Below are 19,121 nucleotides of genomic sequence, written 5' to 3'. Positions count from 1 at the left end.
GCTACCGCCATTGCCTGACCCCATTTTCTACCACTAGGGATGCGAATATCTATCTTCACCTTAGGCAGGTTACTACGACCTGTACACGACACTTTAACAGTCGCCAAAGAATTTTTATCTCCTTTGACTTTTCTTCTTTCCTTTCAGGCAACACCTGGCCAAATGCCCTTTACCACCACAATTAAAGCACTCAACATCTCTTGCCGGGCAGGCTTGGCGCCCATGACCATGATATCTGTTGCAACTACTACACTTAGACCTATCTTTTGATGGGCCCCTCCGCTGCTTGCCCATACCTGCAGCCACGGCATCTGCCGTGGGTGGCTCCTCTTTGTCGGACAGTTTGACTGCCACCCCAAAAACATTGGGTTTACCACCCAGTGAGTCACGAGCTGCCGCCTCGAATGCTAAACATTTTGTTTTCAAATCCTCCAATGACATACTCTCAGCTGCTGACTGATACAACTCTCTTTTTAGCATGGGGTTATGTAGGCTGACCATTATCTTCCTAACAAGGATATATTCTGCTAAATCACCAGAACACAACGGGCACTTAAATCTGCAATCAATTGCCTGTTGGAGACACTTATTAAAGTAAACTTTAATGGATTCTTCAGCCGACTGATGGCTACTGAAGAATGTGTCCCCTAACACAGCCTGGTTGGATGATGATGTCACTAGCTCCTGTATTGCATCCAGCATCACCGAGGGCGTCATCGCAAATATTTCATCTAATGACAGCTTTGCATCCAAAGCACTCTGCAATTCAGCCTCACACCAGAGACGTAGATGTATAACGGCTTCTATGCCCACCCATTTGTTCAGGTGAAGCCAACACTCTACCGACCTCCTCCAACTTCGGAATGCACACAGGGACATGTCTAACTTGCACTTCTCGGGCGCCGCTGCTGCTGGGGCCCTGCCTGACACAGGAAACTCCGGAGGTACAGAACTATTCCCTTGAAGTGCTGATAACTGATGTGTCAATGCTTCAATCACCACCTGTTGAGACTGCAATGTACGTGAGATCCTGCCGGCTCCTTCTGCTGGTGCAGCCGGCAAGTTTGTAGACCTTCTTGCAGGCATGGCCCTTCGCACATGCCAACTCATCTTGATTCAATCGTTGGTTCTTGATTGTCACTGCGCCATGTGAGGGCTAGAGAAAGATAGCTAACCTCTGAAGCTTTATTAGCCCATAAAGAGTTCAGGACAATAATGGATACAAGTGATCCTTACCAGCGGACAGCTGCAACTGACCCTCCCCTTGCTGTGCACTGCCAGGCACACTCCCCCCTCCATTGTCCAATGTGTCTTACAGTTACGAATACGGCTAGCCCATACACATTTCTTTAACACTTACATAACGTTTGGAAAACGAATACGTATACTCCTGAGATAAAGAAAGAAAGTTGATTTATTTACAGTTAATATAGTAAAACTCCACATATCTTTGTATACAAAAAACATCCAAACTACTTGATGCAGAAAACTTTAACATTAATAATAATAATAATAATAATAATAATAATAATAATAATAATAATAATAATAATAATATGAAAATTAAACTTAGGTTTTACTACAAGCTATGTGAACTCAAAATGGGGGGCCACCTGCGGGGGCACCAGTTTCAAATGGGCACGTGCCCCCCTGTGCCCCCCGCAGTTACGCTTATGCTTTCTTCCTTGGCCTCGCTCAGTCTATCTTGGATCCACTCCCTCAGGGCTTGGCCCGCCAGATCCAAGTCCTTCCCAACTCCCATGTAGAACTTGAGCTGCTCATTTTCCTAGGATCTGGTTGACTTAGACATCTGTGAGGTGGTGTGGAGTGGGCATGGCCCTTGGGAATAACAATGAGAGCTTAGGGCATGGGGTTATAGCCTGTGTTGGGACCACTAATATGCAGATGGAATGAACTCAGTAGGTCTGTACAAGCCTTGAGGTTCTGGCTCATGGGGATTGAATTTCATAGGCCTAAAGACCCAAGGGTGTCTTGAGAATCATAATGGCATTCATAATGAAGGGTCTAGGGCATCTCAAGGGATGCAGGGTTCTCAATGAACGAATTAGGGCATCATAGAGGACGCAGAGTGTTCTTGATGAATGAATTAGGTCATCACAAAGGATGTAGTTCATTCTCAAGGAATGAATTTAGGGCTTGGAGGACGTAGGTGTTCACAATGAACAGTTAAGGGCATCTTGGAGGACTTGAGGATGTTTGGAATGAACAGAATTATTAAGTCATCTCAGAGAATGCTGGGTGTTCTCAATGAAAGGTTAATGGCATCTCGGAGGACTTATACCCTCTTGATGGCTCAATGGTTTACGCCAACTGAGTCGCTGAATAGGCTTTGTCGCGGGTTCGTGTCCCCACGATTCCAGTTCATTTATCACTTATATAAATTCCCCTTCGGCGACAATTCTCCAACGGAGATATACTGAGGTAGCGTGAATTTCGATATTGCGACATTTGTAGCTTCATGATTTATATATATATATATATATATATATATATATATATATATATATATATATATATATATATATATATATATATATATATATAAATGTGTAACAGAAGTTCATGCAAATATTTCATGAAACACAAGACAATGTAATTCTGAGTAGAAAATTTTCCATAAAGATATGCATTTTAAGGCTTCGTTTGTCAGCGAGGGAAATTCCTAAAATATCCATTTATTATCACTTAAAATAACCATTTATCATTGGCATTGCTTTCAGACGAGGAGGATGGTGCGCGGGATGTTGGAGTAGTCAGGGATAATAGCGAAGGGGGAGGGGGATAGAGCGGTTATGCCAGTGTGAATAAAATACCTTTAATTTAAATGTATATCGGACACAGAGATAACACGCTTTTGGATATCGGGAATAAGATTTTATTATTTTTTGAAATGCAAGAGTCAGGAAAACACCTTCTCACAGTACCTTTGGATTTGGAGACATTTCTCATATATAAAAGTCATTTTATTGCATTCGCTTACATTCAGGGAACAGTTAGGAATTATTGCCTGAAATACTCTTAGCTACAAATACATGTAGATTAATACAGGAAAGGTTAAATGCTGCCAGTATAATGAGAGAGAATACCAAGAATAACAAGTGATTGCTGTTACTTTTGCTGTGAAGTTCTGGCAGAAATACAGCAATCAGTTTGTCTTTGCAATAGATTATATAATGCTGAGATAAGATATTTATGTATGTTAATGACTGTTCTATTCCTTAGCTACTAAGGCAATTTTTTGAACTGTAAAGCTGTGAAAATATCAGGCTCTTTGCATGCCTTTAGTAATGAAATTTACTTTCATCAACACTATATATACTCTGAAAAAGAACGTCGCTTTTCATGTTGGTAATTTGATATTAAATTATATAGAGTGGAACCTTTCCTTTAGGGCACATTCAGAATCAGATAGAAAATCATATAATGTTCCAGAAAAAAAGAGGATAACTGAGAGGTAAGGCAGCAGATCTAATTTGCAGTTATTTTGTGAGTAAGACATACAAAACAGAGCCTTCTGTCATTTCTATATGGAAATAACTATTTCGTGTCTTAGAGATACGATACTTTGATCACTGACAAGTTTTCGAAATAATTAAATGACAGATGTGGTTGACGATTAAGAGGTTTTTATAAACCTTCCTGACGATTTTAACTTGACACAGGCAAAAAAAAAAAAAGAAAATTTTTTGCTCTGGCTAATGCACCCTCAAACACTAAAAAGTAGCACGAAGAAAATTCGTTATCATGCTGCTCCAAAATCTTCGTAATCATTCAAAGGAATCCGTAGAATGTTATTCTTATACCCATCGTCATCCACCATAAGAAAAAGCTGTTAGAATTAGCTGGCAACATCAAAGGATGAGGATTATCCTCATGGTTCCACAACTTTGGCAAGGAGGTTCTCAACCTTCTGTCAGGGCTTAGGACAATAGGAACGTCTAGGCTGTGCCTCTCAAACCAGAAAAAATAAAGTTATAGATGCTGGATAATCTAAGCGCACATTGCACACACAAAGCGTTGCACACACACACATATATGTATATATATATATATATATATATATATATATATATATATATATATATATATATATATATATATATATATATATATATATATACACATATATATATATATACACACATATATATATATATACACATATATATATATATATATATATATATATATATATATATATATATATATATATATATATATATATATATATATATATATATATATATATATATATATATATATATATATATATATATATATATATATATATATATATATATATATATATATATATATATATATATATATATATGTGTGTGTGTGTGTGTGTGTGTGTATATATATATATATATATATATATATATATATATATATATATATATATATATATATATATAACATGATACAACAGATTTAGTTTTATGTTTTAGAACAATATTCCAAGAAGGAAGTATTCACCCTTCCAGGATGTCTATACAAAAACACATTTTCCTTTTTCGTTCACAAAGGGTGATATCCATGAAAGCTATTGAAACGCGGAAGGGAAAGAAGGCTTTCATTTTTGCACTGGGCCTTTGACGTAGTGTCAGTCTAACCACTTTTTACAGCTTAACCCTTTCTGCTCAATGTTATTTCCAGCTGGGTAGAATGCAGAAGAAAAGATCAAGGGTTATCAGTAAGAGGAAATAAGGAATAAGGTGTCAGGTTAAACTTAAAGTGACAAATAGATAAACCGACAGACTGATTTCAGGTTCCCTACTCACTTTTTCAGTTATAGTAACAATGCTGTCTTAACGCTGTATTCGCTCCTGATCTCGTATTTTATTCTAGTCCTCTAATATCCAAGTTTAGAGTTTTGCTATTGCTATTGTTGTTGCAAAATAAAATTTAGTTGTACTTTCTGAGTTTGATGTTTCATTTCTCTATTTACAGATTTTCTCCTATTTTGTTGCCATGTTTGCTATTCTCCAACTACGCAGTAATTGATTCATAAAATATTATTTCTTGTAGAAAGTGACTTCCTCAAGTTGAAGTAACAGCACTCAGCTTTAAAGTTTATATTCCTCTGGTGTCTGTTATTTTTGTGGTCGTTATTATAATTTTTCCGATACTCCTCTCTTTTCACGTCTGCCTTTTAATACCACGAAATGGAGCCACTGCTGGCAAACAAGGTTAAACAGGGTCACATACAAAGTCTCGGGAGGAGATGCAGAATATGATAGTAGAAGTGGAATCTTTAGAAAGATTCTAGACCGTATAAATTTAGTTTGTTAGAATAGGTAGTATGTAAATTGACTATTGAGTAATATGCACGACTATATCAAACAGAAAAAAAAAAAAATATTCAAAAGCATCGTGCTTCAGTGATCGGGACTCTTCATAACGTATTCGTTATTTTAGATGGATGAACGGAAACATGTCAGGAACCTGTCGCTTTCCGGGTTTCATTGTGAATTCACAATATTTTCAGGAAGTCTATTGTCGTCCTCTTTGTTATCTAATAGGTCATGAGCTTAAAATATGGGCAGGACAGTGTTCTACTGTATCATTTGTTCTGATGTTGACTATATACATGTAGGCAAGTGCCTATCATCTACCTAGAGAAATATATATATATATATATATATATATATATATATATATATATATATATATATATATATATATATATATATATATATTTATATATATATATATATGTCTATTATGATTATATATATATATCTACAAAATGTATTCAGAGAGATTATATATATAAACTCACTAATTATTATGATTAGTTCGATCTAAACAACAAAAATCAGTGAGATTATTAAAACTCACTAATTAATGATTTAAACAAGAAATCAGTGTATTTTGAAAGATACATTAGATAATCCTCTCTCTCTCTCTCTCTCTCTCTCTCTCTCTCTCTCTCTCTCTCTCTCTTGATTCCTTCTTTCTCCCTACCCCTTCTAACTGGACTTTCCCAAGAGAAATTAACTTATCCCAAAACTTCGCACAACTAGTTATGATTTTGTAACCAAATACATATACTTTGGGAATATTAAGTGTCGGTATCTTGATATGAAGATTTATAAAATCCCATTGATATCCGTTTGTTATCATTATTGTTATTATTATCGCTATTATGTCTTTATGAACTAGTTACATCCTTTAGAATGGATAGATCGATATGAAAGCAAAACATTCATTGACACTTTCATTCTCTACCTGCTTTGTCAGTGTCAGCTTTCTGTACAGAGGATTTTCTGTCTCCCTCTTCATCGACTCCAGATGAAACTATTATCTTTAGTATCCTTTTTTTTTTTCATTATTCTCAGTTACAAAAGAAATAATCCTAAATAACTGACACCGAAGCCCATTCCACGACTGTTGAAAGAAAAACTGACCTCATTCCGTGTTCGTCCTCTTGTCTCCCTTCGTCTTTCGTCCTCGCCTATTTCACAAGAAGTATCAACACTTCAACAGAAATTTATATCTTTTCTTTAATTATCCTCGCCTTCGTAGTTATTAACATTTGTTGCATATTATGATAACAATTTTTTCCGCTGAATATCGTCGCATCTGTATAATGCAGGTCAGGATATTTAGGTCTTAAAAACAATAAGCACCACTGGGAGACCATATCTACGTAAATGACTGTTAGACTGAGGCAGCGACAGACGTTTGGAAGTCAACATAATGATACTCGAGAACGATTGCGAAGCAACAAGCATTTGTAGGTGTCATGATTATGAGACAAAGGTCTTTTCTGCTTAGAAATTTTTTTTGAATTTGCTCTTTGTCAGGCAGCGGCGTTATCCTTTTTTTCTTCCTGAAGGCCCAGTTCCTTGTCTTGCCTTGACAAGACTTTTCTGAGTTTGCTGACCTGGTGTCTTTTGCTACAATGCTGATATACCTAATGCAATATGACCACTCACTTATTTTATTTTGTTTTTGTTTGAATGCTTCTCACATTGCAAAAGATTTTATGTCCCACTCTTCATTTTATTGTATCCTATATGCAAGGGTTATATAGTATTCATAATGATTGAAAAATACATTAAAAATAAAAGCGTTTATTTAGAGAGCCAGATCAAACAATTCACATGTTTTTATTAGATGCCAATCCATTCTCATGTTCTTTTCCAGACATGACCTTCTGCTTCGGAAATGGAGCAGAATAATGGTGATTCATTTCGAATAACTACTGGGGCCAATTTCTGTCCGATTTCCTTCTTTTAGACCTTCCTCGCTCTCTTCCGTGCTTCCTCAACGCCGCCCCCGCTTTTTCCCCGTTCCCGTCCCCTCTCCCAACCCCGGCCCCCTGCCCTCCCAGAGATAAACGTTATTTGCATCTCTTCTTGAAGTTGTATAATTTTGTTTCTGTTCTGTCTTTGAAAAAAGACTTGAGAGAGATTAATGAGGAGTTTTTGTTGTTATTCTTTGCTCTTCAGTCTTATAATGGTTTTTTTTTATGTCGTAATCTTTGTGGATTTCTCCTGGATTTCATTTTTAAATCCCCCTTTCATTTTCCGTTTTTATCATTGCTTTCTATAAGTTTGTGAAAACATTGTTAACTGATTCTGTTGAAATGGATGATATTGTTAAAGTTTAGAAAGGCTTTGAGAAAATCGTTGTCTACATTTCAAAGGACGATTAGATCATAGTTAGTGAAAGTAATTTTTAAAGATCCTACTTTTTTCCCCGTGACCAAAAAAGTCTTTATTTTCTTTATACGAAATTCACAAAAAGTAAATTAACTGTTTGAGTAATTTCTGATGCTGTATCATATCCGTTTAATATTAAACTTTCAGAAGTTCAGCTGAACACCTAGAACTCGAAAACGAAAAAGAAAAGTCTCGAGGTGGCAAACAAGCATCATGTTTGCATAAAATGACATAACCTTATCTTCATTAATCTTGATAATGCTATAGCAAGAGGTAAAAAGTGAAATATATCAGAAAAACAAACCTCGGACAGTCTCGGGATTTTCATGTGTTTTTTGTCAAAAAGTAACATCATATGAGCGTTTATATTATGAAGTATCCTGCTGTTGTAACCCTGCATCCTTTGTTCTTCACTACGCATAAAAACTTTTTGTTTCCTTTTGTACCTTTACCCTTCATCTCTCCAGACGTCAAAAACAAACTTTTCTGAAACCTCACCCTGTCAGGGTGAGGAAGTCGGCCTATCTTCCATAACTGTACTTCCCTGCGTGATCCTCTTAGACTTACTACCTATAAAATCATTCGTCAATTTTTATTAAAATACGTATTCCGGTGGCCGAGGTTCTGCGTGCCTTCCCCACCCCCCAAATCAAGCAGGGAGAGGGAGTCTTTTTTTCTGCACGTACACCTGCAGGTGGCATTGTCTCATACTTTCTCTTTCCTTTGCATTTGTGATTATTATAAACAAATCTATTATCTATATTTAAAAAAAAATTTTAACGAGGCTTTGTAAGGATATACAATCAATTCGAATTCTTAATCATATTTGTTATCTTTATTTTTATCTATTTATTCAGTCCCTCAAACTCTTCTTTGGTTTCTCTTAATTTTTCTGAGTTTCATACAAGTTCTCATTTTCGCTGCCATATCCATTCGGATTCTCAACCTTTCCATTTGTTCTCTTTCGAAAGAGATGTTCAACTTTTTTAACATTCTCTTGATCCCATTCCCACATCTCATTTGATAACAATTCTGGAAATGACTCATTTAAAAAAAGAAAAAAAATAGAAACTGAAAATATTGAAGTTCTTACGATAGCGGTTCTATGAAGTTGGATCATGATTTTTGAAATTCTTTGTTTATTGAGATGATTATATTCCAGTACAGAAGCAACTGGGAAGTGCAATAAAGCAAAAAAGGGTGAAATATTAGGAAAAAGACGAGAGGTTAAAAACATCTTAAGGTGTTGTATTCTCTCATTCAGACATTCTTGTACAAATACATGAGATTTTTCAGAGCTTTTGGAATCAAGTTTAAATTGGCCCTTTCTTGGCAATTGCATGTTGAGATGGGTTAACTCTGAAACTGGAGGAGTTCTCCACGCTTACTCATTAATGTGAGTCCAATGTCACTTAAGAGATTTGAGTTGTGATGTGCTTGACTTCATCAGCGTTTATTTTCATTTTCTTTATGTAGCGTCCATTCATTTATTCTTTTCTTCTAATATTCAACCATTTTCCTTTGTCTTTTTCATCGTTCGGTCTATTTTTGGTTCCCAACTCAAACGTTCTCTCTTCCTTTCTTTTTGTTTCTATTTAAATTTCTTTCAGATAACTTATCTCTCTTCTCCGCCTCTTTATCTCTCATTTTCTTTATTTTATTCTTAATCTATCAGAAACAATCTTTTGTTTTGATCTCACCTTTCTCTACTTCTTCTTTGTTTCTTTCCATAAACCTTCTTTACTTTTCAAGCTTACATTCGTTTACACGTTTTTACCAGAGAGGGAGTGTGCTGATCTACAAAAAGAGATAGAAAAAAAATATTTGAGAATCTGATGCGCCGTAAGATTTGGGTATTACTTCTACCTCTCCAGGTACGACCTAAGAAAAGGTAACTTTCTTTGTCCTGGTGACTGCGTTAAAGCGGAAGGAGCCAAACATTATCCTGGAACAGTTCTCTCTCTCTCTCTCTCTCTCTCTCTCTCTCTCTCTCTCTCTCTCTCTCTCTCTCTCTCTTGTCTAGTACGATGGTTTTCTAATATCAACACAGCGGTTATAAAAATAATCGAAGCTTTAAAAAAAAAAAAATAGCAGAGAGCAAACATCTTCCATTGTTTCTCTCTCTCTCTCTCTCTCTCTCTCTCTCTCTCTGCTCCTCCCGGGTGAAGGATAATGATGGTTCTTCAAATGTTAGCAATGGGTTCATTAAGGTGAACGTTGATTTTTTTTTCTCTTGCTTTTCTCGATGCTGAATAAGTTGCAGAAAAATATTTAATTTCTATGCAAAGAATTCCAGTGTGACTATTAAAAAAATGGTAATTTGGGCTTATCATTTTCCATGATATGTTGACAGATAATATCACTCCTAAATATAATTTCCTTGATAATGTCTTAAGTGCACTGTTAGCCTACTAGTAATGATGAAACATTTTGCACAGAATTCTCTGGAAAAAATGATCGCACCCCAGAATCCCCTCTTTCTCTTTCTCTTTCGCGCTCGCGCTCGCGCACTGGGGTGCAGCGCTCTCTGCTTTACAATATGATTGGGCAACTGCCTTCAACTCTCGAAAGGACACAGAGGAGCGTTCTCTAGGGAACTCAGTGTGCCTTCGTTATCCTAAGCAGTTAATTATCTACCCAGATGTTGAGCGACTGATATGGGTCGCAGCTAAGTTGAAGTATGACACACACACACGAGAGAGAGAAATTTTTCACCGTTTCTCAAAATATACACCTTGAGAAGGGGAAGGACTCAACGAAGTAATCTTCAATCCCATATTAATGGCAGTTCTGCTGAGTGTAACTTCAAAAGATCGAAGTCTTTGACTACATTAAGATCAAGGAGACTTTCCTCTACCTCTGAGAAAAAGGAATGAGAAAGAAGTGATAGGCGATGCTCAATAAATCTGTCGTAAAGTAAAAGTGACCTAGTTGCATTACCTTTTACCTTGTCTTAAATATTTTTGAGAAATATATTTAAGAATGAAAATCAAACTGATCTCGTTATTTTTCGACGATAAATATTACTAGCCTAAAGAGAAATATGTGATGACCTTTAGAACCGTTAAATTTTTTGTAGTAAAGACTAATGTTTGAAGCATGAAAGTCTATTTCTTTGACCTCATGCCTGGCTGTCTTTCTCCGGACTTCACTGTCGCTTTCGAAACGCCAAAAATCTACGAAATAACACCAAAGCAGAAAGAACGAAGGCCTCAGGAATCAGAGCGTCGGAGGAAAAGTGAACCCAGAATTTAATGCGGAGAACTTTTCTATATTCCTTCTTCCTCCTTTTCTTTTTCTTTCTCCTTCTGACTCTTCCGCATCTCATTTTTCTTCCATAGGCTTCTACTAGTCTCCTTTCAACGCTTGACCTCGGTTCATCAAGAAAAACTTGCAGGTTTTATTATGAAGTGCAACACTTTCGCATTTTCAGTGTTCTTAACTAGCTGAAACTGAATTGACACTCTCTTTCTCGTTCTTGCATTTTATTCGTCTGCAAAGGTCTTCTGCTGTGTCTTCTCTGAATGTATTCTTCATTTAACATCGGAAACTGTCTCTGTAACGGCTGAAATAATGGAAGCACACAGTAAAGAAAATTTAGGGACCTGGCAAAGACCCGGACGGATCGGGCTCCAATAAAGGCTAATGCTGCCGTGTGCCAGCCACCCCCTCCCCCCGGCTCAAGAGCGCGACAGCAGTCACTAGAAAGTGGGGGAGTCTGGCAGATCGACAACAGAATTGCCGCTAATCAATTTGACCAAGAATGGCAACACACTGAAATACCGCAGCTTTGGGTAATGGCATAAAATAATAGGCTGTGGATGACATAACAGGTTCGTGATCTAGGTTAGGGCACTGAAGCAGCTGTGAAAGTCTAGCATAAGTTACTAAATCAAGGTAGCCTACCCTAAGAATATGCCTAACTTGTAACACTAACTATCATGATAGGTCTATAGAATTAAATTGCCAGATCATAAAATCATGACAACTACATTACATGAATCTTAACATTAATAGCCATGGCTACACAGCGAAGCAAGAAAAGCCAATCATCAAAACTTGACTGAAAGTAATTAACCTAGATGTTAACACTGATAAACTAATTCTGTTATTAAGTGCATTGAATGAAAAGCACGTGCTGAGTAAGTTTAAATCAGTTGCACTAATTAGCTTGAAAATCAACTTCACCGAAGAGGATTTTCGCCGTAACTCACGCAACGACGCCCGCCATCTTCCCTCTCTTGTCTTTCCCCAGCCAAACCTGTTGATACGGAACAGAGGAAACCCAAGATGCGCAAGACAAAAAGGCAATGCATTTACAACATTAAATTTTTCAATGGAAATGCAACCATAGCCAATATACCGACTAAACACAATCAATAATTAAATATGAGACCGTATGCTCAAGAATGAAAGTACAGCATTAGACAATAAAATGCTTCCAAAAATATCGAAGTTTTAAATTGGTGAAATGATTGATGAGCCTACTTCTCAAGCACAGAAAATAGCATGCAAAGAAAGTCAACACTTGCATATAAATTTTATCAACTTATAATATCCTGAGGAAAAAATGTGGGAATATTCATGATATTCTTTCCGGAAAAGTTAAGTATACCTTATTTTAACCAGACCACTGAGCTGATTAGCAGCTCTCCTAGGGCTGGCCAGAAGGATTAGACTTATTTTACGTGGCTAAGAACCAATTGGTTACCTAGCAACGGGACCTACAGCATATTGTGGGATCCGAACCACATTATACCGTGAAATGAATTTCTATCACCAGAAATAAATTCCTCTAATTCTTCATTGGCCGGCCGAAGACTCGAACTCGGGCCTAACAGAGTGCTAGTCGAGAACTCTACCAATCCCTCCAATGAGGAACTTGTTGAACTAAAGTCGCCTGTGCTCATTCAGGCCATTTATTCGTCTGGTCTCTTGGTCAGCTAAGTTGATAGACGACAAGTACGATCGTCAATTATTTGGATGATGACCACCAAATCCCGTTGGGGAGTTTTTGGTGAAAGTTTTGATCACAACATCTGGCATTTCGATATCAATCATAATATCAAGAGAGAGAGAGAGAGAGAGAGAGAGAGAGAGAGAGAGAGAGAGAGAGAGAGAGAGAGAGAGAGAGAAATCATCTTGCGTTATGTTAACAAATTTCTTCTTTAAGACTTTTCCCCAGGCATGAAAATCAATGGACCATGTTGACTAATTATGGTTAATAATAAAAAAATGTACAATATTTTTAAGATCTAATATTGATATATAGCATAATTAAAGGTTAAATTACCCCTTCCGAATGCAATCTGTGGTAGAATGCATAAGATTTTGTATTTCTTAAAAGCATGAGGAATGTGTTGTTTAGTTGGAAGTAAAAGTCCCTGTGTGATATTCCATGACTTATTTAACCCTAGTGCACGAGAGCACAGCGTCCCTAATCCTATATCTGACTCTACTCTTTCATTCGTTTAAAAGTATGACTTTTTGATAGTTTACAACAGCTGCAATTTCCTGAAAGAGAGGCGTTGCAGCAGAGCTTATGATGGGATTCTGTTGAAGCAGTTGGGGGAAAACGGAATCATGGGTCCCAACGGATTTGTAACATTTGACGTGTCACTAATGAGGGTAGGACCCAAACTAAAAACACTTGCCAGATGTTAACCCTTTAATGTCTGCATATTGAAGGATTTTAAGTAGAGGCATGAATATCTCATAACTTATTTGTTTAGGGTGCATTTTATGATAATAAAACCAAAAAATATTCAGTTTATCATTTCCTTTATTGTTTTTTTTAATGCGTTCCCAAAATGGGAACGTTGGACACTTAGGGGGTACAATCTTGGTATAAAAAATAAAAATTACTCTTTTTACAAAATATCAAAAAATAGCTGTGTTTTTAGTGTAGATTTTACAATATAACATTATTACAATGACCAAGGTCCATTAATATTAATTACTTTACAGTTTATTTGATTCTTTCAGAAACAATTGAACTTCTTGTGGAATATGATGCGACACTTCTTACGGAGCCTTTGTTCACACTTTTTGCAATTCAGGCGTGTGTTTTTTTCTTACAGAGATAGCACCTACCTTGACAGCATTGCTCAAGAAAATGATTTATTTTATCATGTCATACACCCCTTGGTACAGATGATGTTGGCCCTCCTTGTCTGTTTCTGGATGTTTGGATTTTTACCTGTGTCCGGCTGTTTCGCGTCTCAAATCCTTAGGGTTACGCAAGAGTCAGGATTCACATGCTGGTAGAGTCTGTAGCTGGCTACAATGGAGAGATTCAGTAGTTGTGAGAATATATTCCACCACCATTTCTTTGATCGCAGCCTTGGCCTGTAGGTTGACAACATTTCGTCGCATACATCTACCCACCCATTCCTTTATTATACATACTCATTAGATATGGTTGTTCCACTGTCCTTTTTCCTTCATTCTTCATCCATCTATTAACTTTCTGAATGGGACTGACTCCATAGTAGTTACTGGCAACTGTAACAATACTGTTATCATTCCATCTTGCACATAAGACAGTATCATCTGATCAGTATGGGTAAGAACCTCTCTCTTTTTTCTCAGTTTCCTTTCTTTGGCATAAGAGGACATTTTCCAGTACGGTTTTCTTTGATTGTTCCACAAGAACGAAAGCCTTGTTTTGTAAGATCAACCATCAATGCATAACTGGTGAAAAAGTTGTCAAAAATATGACATGTGAATCCTTATTCACTACTGGCTGCAACATGTCCATAACGAATTGAGATCCAAGTGGCAGCTTCCTGTTTTCACCCTTACCAGAGTAAATTGAAAAGTTATATGGATAGCCATCAGCACTGCACATCATCCACATCTTATAACCAAATCTGACAGGTTTATTTCGTATGAACTGCTTAGGACTATGATAAGGGGTCATTGATTCATCAATACTCAGAAATTCAAGGAAAATGCCATGTTTTTTACAATTCTCTCTGAGCATATCAAGAAGGGTAAAATTTTTGCCATTTTTATTTTGCCATATTATTGTCATATGCAACATGAAAGTACTACTTGATGGAATTGAATTTTTTCCTGTTCATAGTGTTAGGAAATGTTGGCATAGATATGTCATCACTTGTCGACCACTAGTCTTTCTCAGAGGACACACTTTGATATCCACTTATCAGAACTAATCCCAAAAACCTTGTCATTACTACAGAAATCCTTGTCGTTTTTATGTTACTGAGCATACAACTTAGTTTGTGCGGTCAGATGACTAATGATCTCATCCGGAAAGAACAGTTTATATATCTCAAACATTCATTTTCCTAAATGAGCCTCACAATCACCTGCAGGAATTGAGTGTAGGTCAAATTATAGAGTTTCCCTTTTACGCCATCTTCGTTTTTCTCTGAAGTTTTCGACCTCTTCGTCTTCATTTTCATGAACTTTAGGCTCTCCACTTAACTCATCAGGCATACCTGCTCCATTAAGAGCATCATCTTCATTTTCTTCATCACTAGCAGCAGGCTGATGATCACCAGAAGAAGGAGGTAGAATGACGTTACCAATATCTTAAAAATTTGATTGAGTAACTACCTCACCAGCATCACGTACGAATCGATAGTTCATTAAAAAATGAGTAAATACATTAGAAAACATTCAGATCATTGCATCAAAATAGCTTAGGAATAATTTATGAACCTTATGTTTTTCCAGTAAGAAATATGTTGTATCATATATATTATTAGAAATGCGTGTGAAGTGCAGATTTATTCATATAGAAAATTGTGATCTGAAGGGAAAAAATAGCTATGAACAACATCAAATGCAACGAACGATGACGACGACAACATCAGCAACAACAACAAGATAATGATGATGATGATGATGGTGGTGGTGGTTGTCAAAAAAAGTTGATGATGTTACACCCATATAACGATAAATTAGGATATAATGATGATAATGATGATGAAGCTGATGATGATGATGGCGACGACGACGACGACGACTACAACAACAATAATAATGATGATACTGACGATTTTGATAATGATATGAATAAAAAAAAAAACAATAAACACTCATCCATAAAAGTTTTTACTATCCATGGATAGCAGGCTTGTGATGAAATTCCACTTGTCCTGGTGCTGTCTCAACAGACACGGGGCTCAAACCGTGTGTCATGCACACCACTTCTGACGTTTAGTCTTCAGAAAAAAAGTTCATTCAGGACATTGAGTAAGTCAGGGTATCCAGCATACCTAAGTGTCCAATGTTCGCGTTTTGGAAACATTTTACAAAAAAATATTTACAGTGATATTATTATAATAAAAATCATAATATACATACCATAGATTATCGAAGAAGAGGTATCCCGGGTATATATGAAATAAATTAAATAATAAAATGTGAAAATTTTGTTATCGAAATAAAATGTTTATTTCGGGTCACTAATTTTCAAAAAAATCGTAGAAAACGTAAGTCAAAAAATAAAGGAAAAATTTCAAAATTTTTTCGTTTCATCATCTATAATGATTAATTATGCATAAAAAATATACCTGATGGGATAAAACCATTATATTTGTATATGTAAAGCTAGGAATGTAAAGGAAAGTCATGTTTACAAAATTGGAACGTTGAGCTGTAAACGATGCTTGTTTTCCAACCGTTGGCATGTTTGTATGTAATATCAAATATATGGTGAACATTTATTTGAGGTGGCTTAGTTACAATAAAGGGGGATATAAACTTCTTTGTGGTTTTATATATATATATAATATATATATATATATATATATATATATATATATATATATATATATATATATATATATATATATAAACATAACCATTTATTTAGATGAAAGGGGAAACCCGTATAAATTAACAAGTATGTATATGCTATGCATAGCATAAACATAACCTAATATATATATATATATATATATATATATATATATATATATATATATATATATATATATATATATATATATATATATATATATATATATATATATGAATATCTATCAGGCCTCTGAAGGTGGCTTAGTTACCAATAAAGCTGACACTATCAGGATATACAACTATGTTTCACTTCTTTGTGGTTTTATATATATATATATATATATATATATATATATATATATATATATATATATATATATATATATATATATATAGGGTATATTTATTTGAGATGAAAGGGGAAATATAAATTAACAATATGTATATGCTATGCATAAGAATAAACATAACCTAATAATATATATATATATATATATATATATATATATATATATATATATATATATAGATAGAGAGAGAGAGAGAGAGAGAATTTCAGAATTGCAGCTGCTTGATCTTTTCACTCTGTCATATGAGATTTATTCTTCAAAATATTATATATTTAGATATATGAATTATATACAAACATTTGAATAAATGAAAGAATATGATTCAGTCAGCATTTATTCAGAGCAAGTGTTATTTTCAATAGTAAAATATATGCTTTGACAGCATAAAAGGGAAGCTTATAGACATGATTCTATGAATAGTAAAACAAAACACATAACATTCTTACATTAACCATTACTCTTGAGTGTATTTCTGGCTTGATTTTATTTAAGATAATCATAAAAGTCAGTGCAACTCAAGTCGAAATTGCATTTCACTATTAGTGCAAACCTCAATGTAGTTACCTGCAAAGAGACTTTTCTCTGATGTCCAAAAGTTTTTCACTAGAGAGAATACTCTCTCTGAAGGAACATTAGACCCAGGAAGACACATGCAAAACTCAACAAGCATTGAAATGTTTTTAAACGGAACATTTTTATTACGAAAATGAGAGAAAATCTCGACCCATTTCTTATCCACTTTCGAATCATTGTCTTTCCATTCTTGCATCTTTTCATTTGTCAAAAACTCCTTAACATACGTAACCTTATCAAAAAGTTCAGCACTTCTTGAACTTGAGACCAGGATACTGTTTTATTTTGAAGGATCCATTAAAAATTGTTCACGTCTTCAAACGGTCGGGTTCACCGACTCAAGTATTCGATGCAAGTTCCGTAAAATTATTCAACTACACTTTTAAAATGTCCCACATCATGCTCTTTCCCTTCTAAATCTCGAGGCATCTTATTTGTTATGGTTGGGATGAATAGCTCATTTTTTCTCTCTGATAGCTTCATTTTCAAATCTCTTCCAATACAAGAAACTTCCATCATAAAACTTTTCTGTATGAAAGCTTTAAGTAAACATCTTTCTACGTTTATTATTGTTAATGTACATATAATCTTTATTATTACTGTGATGATTATTATTATCATTATTGAGTCCTGCTTTTTTCATTTTTCGTATTCAGTCTTCTGGACCCGACTTCTGTAACCACTTGATGTCCCTAGCTGGAAATTAATTGCATGCAATCTGGTTTTTTAATTATAATTTTTAAATATTTTTTTTTACTATTATGCCTATTCTCCATATTAGTACTGTCATCACCATTATTATGAATATTGTTTTTTTTTCTACTGTACTTCAGGAACTGTGTGGATATTGCCGATTATCACTTTTATCATGTTATCTCATGTATCTTGATTATGTGTATTGTATTTGTGTAATCCATGCATATGGCCCTGAGCTGAAATAAAGGATATTTTTTTTTGTCCCAGTCATCCTATTCGACTAGGTGATATTCATAGTGTCGGGTTACGGGTTGCATCCTGCATCTCACTATATGCTGTTTCTAATAGCACACTCTTCTGCATGAGTCCTGGAGCTACTTCGACATCTAGTTTGTTCAGGTTCCCTTTCAGGGATCTTGGGATCGTGCCTAGTGTTCCTGTGATTATGGGTACAATTTCCACTGGCATATCCAACATCCTTCTTATTTCTATTTTCAGGTCTTGATACTTATCAATTTTTTCGCTTTCTTCCTCATCTACTCTGGTGTCCCATGGTAATGCGACATCAGTGAGAGATACTTTCTTCTTGATTTTGTCAATCAGCGTCAAGTCTGGTCTGACACTATAGTCCCAGAGGGTCTTTGCCTCATCGATTTCTATCACTCCCTCAGGCTGGTGATCGTACCACTTATTATTGCAATATAGCTGGTGTTTCTTGCACAGGCTCCAGTGGAGGTCTTTTGCAACTGAATAATGCCTCTTTTTGTACTGGTTCTGTGCAAGCGCCGGAGATTCGCTTGCTGCGTGGTTTATGGTCTCGTCTTTCATATTGCACTTCATGCATATGAGCGAGATGTTATTTCCATCTGTTGTTCTTTGGACATGTCTAGTTTTTAGGGCCTGATCTTGTGCCGCTGTTAACATTCCTTCTGTTTCCTTCTTGAGTTCTCCCCTCCGTAGCCATTGTCATGTTTCGTTGCTGGCCAGTTCTTTAGTCTGTCTCATGTACTGTCTGTGCACTAGTTGGCTGTGC

The 19,121-nt window shown here is 35.7% G+C and overlaps 1 protein-coding gene across 1 annotated transcript; it reads right to left on the bottom strand.

Annotated features, from left to right (window-relative positions):
• Positions 1-1,719: 1,719 nt before the first annotated feature.
• Positions 1,720-18,916, bottom strand: LOC136830416 (uncharacterized). The gene is made up of 5 exons (XM_067089953.1): positions 18,397-18,916; positions 15,074-15,253; positions 11,909-11,955; positions 8,193-8,264; positions 1,720-1,839 (listed from the first exon to the last, which is right to left on the bottom strand). The coding sequence occupies exons 1-5, from the start codon at positions 18,914-18,916 to the stop codon at positions 1,720-1,722; spliced, it is 939 nt and encodes a 312-aa protein (XP_066946054.1).
• Between the last annotated feature and the right edge of the window lie 205 nt (positions 18,917-19,121).

This window comes from Macrobrachium rosenbergii, chromosome 46 (assembly GCF_040412425.1).
Source record: "Macrobrachium rosenbergii isolate ZJJX-2024 chromosome 46, ASM4041242v1, whole genome shotgun sequence".
In the NCBI taxonomy this organism is placed as follows: Eukaryota; Metazoa; Arthropoda; class Malacostraca; order Decapoda; family Palaemonidae; genus Macrobrachium; species Macrobrachium rosenbergii.
The sequence above is the reverse complement of the archived record's forward strand: the minus strand, read 5'-3'. Positions and strand labels throughout refer to the sequence as shown.

Excerpts from the sequence above, each read along its gene's own strand:
- LOC136830416 (XM_067089953.1), bottom strand. The coding sequence starts at position 18,916 with ATGAAAGACGAGACCATAAACCACGCAGCAAGCGAATCTCCGGCGCTT. Across the intron at positions 15,254-18,396 it reads TGAGATGCAGGATGCAACCC|ATATTGGTAACGTCATTCTA; the intron begins GTAACCCGACAC and ends CAAATTTTTAAG. Across the intron at positions 8,265-11,908 it reads AAGATGGCGGGCGTCGTTGC|GTAGTAAGTCTAAGAGGATC; the intron begins GTGAGTTACGGC and ends ATGATTTTATAG.